The following is a 10,330-nucleotide window of genomic DNA, read 5'->3' as shown; positions in this document are numbered from 1 at the left end:
GTGACTTTACCGAAAAAACCGAAGAGTATGAATCCTTGCAGTCTAGAATTGGTAGGAGAGGTGGCGCGCGACACTTCCGGTGACGTCACCCTCCCTTCGTCTCCCTGAGTAAGATGGCGGCGGCGGCGACGGCGCGCGTCTCCCCGTGGTGCCCGTGACACGTGCGGCCACTGTCACTATCGCTGCTTCTGCTGCCGCTGCTGTCACCGCTGAGCTCTCACGCCCGGAGGAGATGTCTACGCCGGGCGTGAGGCTCGTGTCGTCTGTGCTGAGGCCGCTCTGCTCCCGGGGCCGCCAGCTTCTCGCTCCCCTGCAGGCGCCGCAGCAGCGAGGTGAGGGGGTGGCGACGCAGACCTCAACCCGCCTGACCTGACCCCAAGGGCTTGAACCTTAACCCAAGGTCTTAAGTCATAGCCGAACACCATCACCCCATGACTTAACCCTGACCCATAAGCCCCCCCCCCCCCCAAGCCTTCATGTTAAGCACTAACTCCGAACCATTTCTCATAGCCCGAAGCCTTAAACCCAAACATCGGATTCTCAGCTTTAACCTTAAACCCCCACACCCGAAGAGTTAACCTCAATCCTCAACTCTAAATCATAACTCGTAGTCCTTAAAACGTGACTTTAGCCCCAAACCTTGACTTTAAACCATAACGCTGAACGCTGACCCATAGCCCGAAGCGTAAACGTATACAATCTGTCACTAATTGCCATCAGCCCTGGCTCTTATTTCATAGCTCCATCCCCTAAGCCCCAAACGATGACCTTAAACTCTAGATCTGAACCCTAACGCAGAATCACAGCTTCAGGGATAACTCGTAGCCCCAAGTAATCCTTAACCAGAGACCTGACGACCCACACGTGAATAGCAGTGGATTGACAAACTTCCTGTACATTGTTTTATTGCATTACCATTATTGTACATCTGAAAAGACTGATCCCCGTCATCATAATGTGGAATTGCCACTACTAGCCAAGGGCCAGCTACCCTTTGCCGGAATGAGAAGGGAGAATTTTACCTTTTGATCCACGTCAATTGCTGATATACGAATATAAGATAAGATTGCAAGACTATTGAGTGATTTCGACAGGTTTGAGGAGGCCTGCATCTAGCAGTGGATCGATCACGGCTGATGATGAAGCTTACAGTGGTTGTTGGTCCACAAATGCCATTGACGGTGTGACTTGTTAATCTGTCGGTCGTGTTGAGCCGTGTGTGTGTGTCCTTGTCCTCCGCAGTGATTGCGAACGTGTTCGTGAGCAGGCATCAGTGCTCCAAGAGCTCACAGAAAACCATCACACTGCCCATGTGAGATCATCCCCTTCCTTCACCTATTGTAATTGTTTAAGGCGATCCGACAGAATGGAGTTGAGATTAATTTTGTCATTGTTGTTATTAAAATACTAGATAATTATTTTATACAAAAGTGCCATTTTTTATATTGTCATTAAAAAAAAGATTTCGGTTTGGTCAATGTTGCTAATGTGCAAATGTACTCCGTTAAGTAGGCTCATAATGATTATTTTATTGGAATTGATGGATATGCTCACAATGCATGAGAATAATTGTCCTTGTAACACTCGCTAATTAAAAATAATACAAACCACACGGATATCGGTTGAAATTATATGCTAATGTCACACGCTCAAGGAGAGAAGACAACTGTGCGATTAATACAAAAACCAGAGTATTGAGAGGACACAAAGAATCAATTCTTATATAAAATTACGACCCCCATATAAAGAAAATTAATTAATTGACTGACCGCTAAGGTTTTCGCGTTTGTGCTGTATTTATCTCTGCGATGTCGTTCTCCGGTTGTACCGCGTGTCGTTCGACACGATGAGTGATGAACACGATGTCTGATCAACCCCGTTGTAACAAGCTAAAATAACCCCCTGCCCCGATTAAACCCGGGTATAGTTTGGCCCAGGCCAGAGTATACCCGGGGGGATAAAGTGTCCTAGGCTAAACTATACCCGCGGTTTCATCTTCTTGGTTCTTTCGGTAGTCACGTAGAAGGGAAATAATAAAGTAATAATAATAAAACATAATAAAAAACAATTCTCACGACGTTTCGGCCACAACGCAAGCAGCCGTCCTCAGGTGAAGAACAGGTCTGTCTGTTCTTCACCTGAGGACGGCTGCTTGCGTTGCGGCCGAAACGTATTTTATTTGTATTATTTCCCTTCTACGTGACTTTACCGAAAGAACCAAGAAGATGAATCCCTGCAGTCACGAAAGCTTTAAATCGAAAAATATACCCGGGGGTTTAAACTAGACTGGGCCAGACCATGCCCCTCCAGGCCAGAATATGCCCCATGTGAAAGTTCAAAGGCAATTATCCATACAGAGAATAGCCGACAACGAACTTCAATCGATATCTAAAAAGCGTATAAATGGAAGTAAGAATCTCAATTTGATCAATTGAAGCATTTTTAGGGTTAGGGTTATTATTAAAGTTTTTCTGGTTGAAGCAATCAATGTCTGTGTTTACAGTTTAAAATAAAATGTTGCAAAAAATTCGTAATTAATGTATTTCGCTCAACACTTACTATCATGGGGGAGTGATTTGGCCTAGAGGGGTATAATCTAGCCGCGGCCGCTTTAACCCCGGGTAGCCTACGGCCTGGGGGATACTACGGCCTGTTACACCGGGTTACGACCTGAAAAGACATCGTAGAGATAATCATCGGCTCGTTTTGGGGGTTGAGTCGTTTTTTGGAGCATATGTGACGATAAATGGTGGTGTGCTTTGTACAGAAAAGAAGCTGTGACATCCCTCTCCAAACCTCCGTGGAAAAAGGTGACTTTACCAGACCCAGAGGAAGAGAAGAAATACCACCAAGGTAATAACCGTGCCTTCCTATTTCATACAATGACAAAATATGAACACATACATTTCACTTGTCGAGTAAGGGAACAGTGGTAATAAACTAAACTATTTCAGTTATCAGGTACAGCCCACAGAGCTATTAGCTCTTTTTCAGAGGCAATCTGGCCACACGGGACAACTCATCAAAGTTACTTTATTATCATATGTTGGAATTTATTGTAGCAGCCAAATACTCTAAACGCATATTTTTTTAACGTGGAGGGAAAAAACCAGAGGACCCGGATAAAATTCCATGTAATCAAATATACAGGCAGCAGGGTCGGGATCGAACCCACAACCTCCTGTATACCAGGAGAGGGAGATAACATCTTGCCACCGCGTGTTATGAATCCGTTAACCCGAGTTCGATTCCTGGCCAAAACAGACGTGAGTGGCGAACTATTATTTGGCGCACCCACCCCTTGACTCGCATGCACTATCCAGTGTGGTGAAGTATGGTCAAACAACCCCATGACTTACGCGGTGTGGGAAAGCCTTCGTCTAGAATTGGGTTTAAATAAGTAATATTTTAAAAATACTTTTTTCAAAACACGCTTTAATGAAATGTACCGTACGAGTAATGGCAGAACTTCACAACTCCAGGAAGTGGCCCCGAGGCTTGCCATAAGTAAGGGACCCTGGTGATTTACAGCCAACGTGAGTTGAGTGTGGACAATTCGACCCAAGCCGAAACATAACATATAAAAATGAATGTTTAAAAATACTTTTTTTATTTTTTTGGATATATTATAGTATTGTCATCAGTATGACATAAGTACTCCAAGTTTGCAGCCGATACCAGATTGGGAGGTGGGTTAAAATTTAGTTACAAGACTTGAGGATACGACAACAACAACAGACAGAGTGAGTTAATAGAAAGCGTGTAAAAAGATTGTTTAAAATATATGTATATATTTTATGATAGAATATAGTATTGCCATCAGTAAGTCATAAGTTTACCAAGTTTGCAGTCAATACCACATTGGGAAGTGGGTTAAAATTTAGTTCAAGATTTGAGGATACGACAACAACAACAGACAGAGTGAGTTAATAGAAAGCATGTAAAAAGATTGTTTAAAATATATGTATATATTTTTGTTATGATAGAATATAGTATTGTCATCAGTAAGTCATAAGTTTACCAAGTTTGCAGTCAATACCACATTGGGAAGTGGGTTACAATTTAGTTCAAGATTTGAGGATACGACAACAACAACAGAGAGAGTGAGTTAAATAAAAGCGTGTCAAAAATCTGTAATTATTCTTGTCTTAATAAAGTTCACATTTCCCAAAATCTGTCTCAGTTATGCAACGCTTCTTACAATGCTTTTGGGTACTCCATTACATCACAGCGATGAACACCAGTGTTCCTTTTCATGCATACAAATAAAAATATACAACCGTTTGGTTCTGAAGAAAAATGGTTTATGGATGAACATGTGCTTAAAATATTTACAGTACAGTATAAGGCAGTTTTAACCTCTAATATCATGGCTCAAAAGTGTGCCAATTATCGATGGCGGTGTAGGTAAGGGAGGTCGTTACCGTGCCAACACACTAAACCGGTATTGCTGGTAGAGTGGGTTTGAATCTGGATAAACGCTCGTCATTAACAAGGGTTTTTAGGTGTAGTTGTTAATGGATTACATTGTTGTATAGCGCTTTCGGCAATCCACTGCTGGATGAGGGCCTCTCCACGCCGTGCGTTCCATCGCCGTCAAGGGAGTTAGTTGACCATACTTCACTACTCTGGTCATGACGACGCCGCGATGTTTGTGTCGCAATACCGTGCGGTTGCCCAGTGGTGGTCCAGACGGTGAACGACCAGATCGCGGGGGGCGATTACGGCCGCCTCTTTGCCGTGGTGCACTTCTCGGGGAAGCAGTTCAAGGTGACGGCGGAGGACCTCATTTTGATCGAGCACGAGTTTCAGGCCGAGTGCGGAGACCGCATCCGCATGGAGAAGGTGAGGGATCCCGGTTGGCGGTATTTGGTTAAATTTGAAATGCCCCTCGCAAGAAACACGTTATTTAAAGTTGAACGATGAGAACTTAAATATGAATTAAATATTAATTGGGAACGCATTGATTTATTCAGAAACAATGGGAACGTAATTATGCAAAGGGTGCAATGTGTTTAGGGGAACATGTGAATATGATGATTAAATGTGAGCATAATGATTCTTTAGAGCAATGGGAACATAATGATTCCCTGGGAACATTGTAAGCCATCATTTCGACTACATTGAAGTCATACCTGATCACATTAACAAGAAACAGCATACGCTGGAAAGGACAAACACTGAACATTTTAAAATCTGAAACTGTGAACAATTTACATTCGACAGATAGCCTTGGTACAAGCAGATGATGCATGAGTAACCCTTGAAATATATAATTGACATGGACAGCCCTTTTGTCAATACAGAGCTGAATGAGGGCCTCCACATGCCATGAGGATCACGGGGGTTATTTGACTGCACTTTACCATGCTGATGAGCCTGGGTTTGTAGATCTGGGAGGATAGATAGTACAGTACAAGTGTGTTTCACCACACTATGAAGCCTTACAATCTGCTGTGCATAGTGGTCATCCTTCTAAGCAGTCCAAGCTTAAGCGTGCTTAGCTTCTGAAATCTTAACGAGCTTTGTCGCATTTTGGGTGATTTAGTCATAGGCTTGATGTCATTCACATTTACGACATCAATGGTCTGTGACGCATTGGAGGGTAAAATACAGGAACATGTGCACATTGTTATGGTTTATACAATAAAAGGATATTTTTTTATGACGGGATCTCAGAGGTAGGTCTGTGATATCTGCTTCCCGGGGTCATTCTCTAACATGAAGGATTGCACTTCTCTCTGTGAGAGAGATCGCAATGGATAGTTTGTCCCATGACATGCTGCAAGTAGTGCAATTTGGATAAAATGTGGAAAACTGTATATTTGTGTTATTTACTGTCATGCTAGAACATCATTTTGTGAAATGATTATCGCGTGAAAACGGTGTCTTTTATTGTCAAATATAAAGCTTGACTGATTTTGTTATGCTTTGGTCTTGTCTTCTTTTGACATTAATGCACAGGTCATGCTTGTGGGAGCTGAGAACTTCACACTGCTGGGCCGACCACTGCTCGAGTATGTGTCCAGGCTACTGACTTGTGCGATAAATATAAAAAAAACGAAAACGTATAATCGCTAAGTTTACACACTAAGAAAAACGCCAACATGCTAGTCGGAAAGATTGTCAAAGTCGCACATCAATATTTGCACACGAACTCGCCCAAGACTCAAATTTCACTTAATAAGTTTGCAGTATACATCTATTATAAGTTGATGGTGTGGGTTGTCACATTTTTTTTCCTGGAAAGGAAAAGTTGCAATGGTTAAGAACTATTTTACAAATTGATTTAAAGGCGACTTTATGTGCTTTAGAATCATTGCTTCTGCCATGGAAATGGATAATGTTGCGTAATATTGTCTTTAATACGTAATTTGTTTAATGCCATCATAATGATCATGACCATTTGAGGGCCCAGCTCGTGTAGCTGGATGCATTATTGCGTCGCGGGACCTGAACAGATGCCGATGGCGATGGCTTGGGGAGGCCTTTATCCAGCAGTGGATTGGCCCTGGCCGAGGATGGTGACGTAGAGTCCACTAAGAGCTGGGTTTAACCAAACCAGTTCTGGGTGCAACCGTTTTCAATGTGCAGAGCATAAATAGGCTTTCAGATTGTGGCTGCACTGGCTTAACCTGAGCCTCGAGGAAGCATCTGTAACACGGACAGCTCTTAACACTGCGCTACGGAAACACAAACACGCGCAGCCGAGTGCGACGAGCCGTCAACGGCAAATCACGCACGTGCCTGCCATCCTGCCGCTTTCCAGGATGCCCGGGGCAGTGAAAGATTGATCATTGTGCCTGCTGGGCTCGTGAGAATTGAGCTAGCAGTTGCCCCCGGTACCGCAGAGGCCAAAGACAAATAAGCTCGGCAGATACAGCTTCTTAAAGCTGCAGCCGTGCGCTCGCCTCCCACTGTACGTTGGGTCACGGACCTTTTTGGTTGTTTCTGAATGCACGCCAAGGCCGCGAGGTTTTCCCATGCCGTTTATAGAGAAACCATTTATAACGAGGCTCCCCGGTGTACAGCACACCAGGCAGTTGGCACTGGCCAACTCCTCGCAGGATAATTGTTTTTGTTTGTTACGGTTTTTTTTGTTGTCAATGTGGGAATGGCCACAGGTATGCTTTTGCGTGTGGTGATGTGGGCATGAGCAGGGAGGTGTAATTTAAGGTTGCTAAATATTGTGCCCCTGCATTATGAATTGGCAGATAGACGACGGTTCGTTCAATGCTGTGCTCATAAGCATTGTCCGTTGCGTATTTATGTTAATTGATGTGCCCTTTTCTCGTACAGTACTGAATAACCAATTTAAACGACTATTTTCAAACAAAAACCTGGCAGAAAAGTCGATGGATATGAGCCGGCAAAAACAGAATTAGTTCTGAAGTTTTAGATCCATTCCCTGACCTTCAAAGGAAGATACGTACCACTGCCTTGGTATGTGTTTTGTTGATATTTACCTTGCCAGTGCACCCAAGGCTGCTCAGAACAGATTATGTAACTTACAACCTTTGTCAATCCACTGCTGGATGAAGGGCCTCCCCACTCAGTCTCAGTCATGGAAGATGTTTGACCATACTTCACCATGTGAGTGTTGGTTGGTGAAGGTTGGTAGTATACACAAAGTAGAGTATTAAAATGGGTGTTGCTGTACTGCCCTCTGCAGTACACCACTGAGCCCCGCAGTAGCCCGCAACAACTGGACACATGCTGGTCACCCATCCGATCACTCCAGACTGAACCCAGCTGAGCTTATGAGATGGGGCGCATTCCCGGTGATTTAGTCAAAAGCCGTTCGGGGGGTGCACATTTACCCCCTGTGTATTAATAAAGAATTTTTCACCAGTACTCTTAGGTTTTTTCGGTCAAGTCACATAGGTAAAAAATAAAATTATTTTTATTTTTTACCTACAAAATAAAATTATTTTTATTTTTTACCTACGTGACCGAAAAAACCTAAATGAAAATTAATTATATTTTTTACCTACGTGACTTTACCGAAAAAACCTAAGAGTATGAATCCTCGCAGTCACGAAAGCTTCAAATCTAGAATTAATTATTCACCAGCTTGACGCCACTGATGGCAAATGCCGCGTGTTACGTGTGCTGTGCGGTCCGAGTAGCAGGGACCTGGTGCGCGTGGAGGCCACTGTGATTGAGAAGACGCACTCGGTAGAGAAAATCCGCATGTTCTTCCGCCGGAGGAAGCGATGGCAGCGCAAGTACGGTGAGTGCCGCGCACTGCAGGCCGCGGCGAGCAGTGCCGTACGCTGACAGTGCCCGACGACACGCTGCCGAATTACCGAGAGAGTTCCTATAAAGATACCTATTGACTATTTTGCCAGGTAAGGCCTACCGAGCAATATAACGCTTTTGCAGAAGGGACCTGGCCCCACATATGACAGCTCAACGAAGTGGCTTACCATGTGGAAATTTATAGCAGCCAAATACTCGGTGCATGTTTCTAAATGTGTAGGGAAAAATCCGTGTGACAATGGGGAGAACATGGAAACTCCAAATATACAGGTGTCAGGGTCGGGATTGAACCCGTGATTTGTATACCAGGCGAGGTAGTTAACGTCTTGCGACTGTGTGGCACCTAAATTGGAGAACTCATTCAGAGTTCATCTCTTGTGTTGTTATGGAAGGGGGGAAAATACTTAACTTGTATGCTTACCTCTACCTTAAAACAGAAAAAAAGCCTGCTAATGTATTGGGCACTGGCCAAAACATCAGTGGGTAACAGTTGCATTAAGTAGGAAATCACCTGTGTATCAACACGAGTGCTGTATCCACTTCTAGCATTTTAAACACATTTGCCCGACTGTGCAAGATTACAGCAGTGGTGCTGGACCGCTGCTTTCACGGCGAATGTTTTGTCTTGGTGACAGTGAGGACCACGCCGCAGACCGTGCTACGGATTAACTCCATCGACATCGCTCCCACACTCGCTTGAACCTCCAGCAGCACACGCATCGTGACAAAGCCTGGCTCGCTCTCTCTGTTCGTCCCCCGCTGCAACTGACCAACAGGGACCTCCCACGCACGCACGCACGCGCTGGCACGCCCGGCAGTTTCCATTCTCCACATCGCGTTCGCTAGGACATTTGTATCTTGAAGGTGCCTCATAAAGAGACTTGTGTGTGTGTTCTCTGTGTCAGTGGCAACATAGGACTGACTGTCTCATTATGGCCAGGCCACTTTGTGGCCATTGACATTATGGTAACTGTATCGTATAATGTTGTCTCGTAACTCCCGCTGTTTCATAAAAGATGATTTTCAATGCTTCGCCTGTTGAGGTATGTTCGATGAATGCCGTCCATGACCATGTTACGTAATGCGACTAAAAGTTTGCCGTGTGGTGGTGGCACACAGTTTTAGTTTGGGATTGTGAGAGATGGTGGAGGATTGGGGAGGTCTTAATCCGGTCGTGCATTCACCATGGCTAATGGTGAAATTGCACCGAGATCGTGTGCACAACACATACCCACCTGCAGATGCTCGTATGTTTGATGTGAGATGCTCGTATGTTTGTTTTTCTCCAGGAATTGCAGTTTTCTCCCACACATGTAACCAATAAGGAATTGGCACAAAATCATCCCAAGCAGGACCTAAAATGGTTTTGGGAATCACTGAAGCTATTCTGGATCAATAGAGTTAGCTTGTTTCAGCCAACATTGTAATGACATAGGTAACCTACTGTGTGAGTGGACTAGTGGCCACGGGAGGTAATGACAGGGGAGTCAGCCTGCAGTACGAATGGACTGGTGGCCACGGAAAGTAATGACAGGGGAGTCAGCCTGCAGTGCGAGTGGACTGGTGACCACGGGAGGTAATGATAGGGGAGTCAGCCTGCAGTGTGAATGGACTAGTGGCCACGGGAGGTAATGACAGGGGAGACAGCCTGCAGTACGAATGGACTGGTGGCGACGGGAATGAGAATAGCATAGCCAGGTGACGGAAGAGGACAGCCGAGTGCTGCTAGAGCGAGTGGTCGAGAACCAGCGAGAAGATTCGGGAATGGGGGCGTGGCCTCGGACCGTATATAAAGGAGATGCGTCGTAGACTCGGGGCTGTTGCAGTGGGGGTCTCCGCCTGTTCCGAGTGTGATCACGTGACTCCTTAAATACAGAAACCATCACAAGACAAGTGTATCGAAGTCGTCTTTACACAATCATTACACCAAAATGCTGCTTCAGTGATTTCAAATCATATTTGCCCTCGTTAACATTAGTTCTCCCAAGCCACACACAATGCATCCATTCCAGTCTAACGGGCTCACATTTACCTAGTACAGTATTGTATTGACTTAACATTGTGGATC

General features: G+C 44.7%; 1 protein-coding gene across 1 annotated transcript; it reads left to right on the top strand.

Moving 5' to 3' along the window:
* Window positions 1-10: 10 nt before the first annotated feature.
* Window positions 11-10,273, top strand: MRPL21 (mitochondrial ribosomal protein L21). The gene is made up of 7 exons (XM_078858992.1): window positions 11-332; window positions 1,243-1,312; window positions 2,768-2,853; window positions 4,682-4,845; window positions 5,965-6,017; window positions 8,130-8,233; window positions 8,898-10,273. Exons 1-7 carry the CDS (start codon window positions 233-235, stop codon window positions 8,960-8,962), a joined length of 642 nt encoding a protein of 213 aa, XP_078715118.1. The 5' UTR covers window positions 11-232; the 3' UTR covers window positions 8,963-10,273.
* The last annotated feature ends 57 nt before the right edge of the window (window positions 10,274-10,330 follow it).

This window comes from Lampetra fluviatilis, chromosome 8, assembly GCF_964198595.1.
Source record: "Lampetra fluviatilis chromosome 8, kcLamFluv1.1, whole genome shotgun sequence".
Lineage (NCBI taxonomy): Eukaryota > Metazoa > Chordata > Hyperoartia > Petromyzontiformes > Petromyzontidae > Lampetra > Lampetra fluviatilis.
This window is presented reverse-complemented; position numbering and strand designations above follow the sequence as displayed.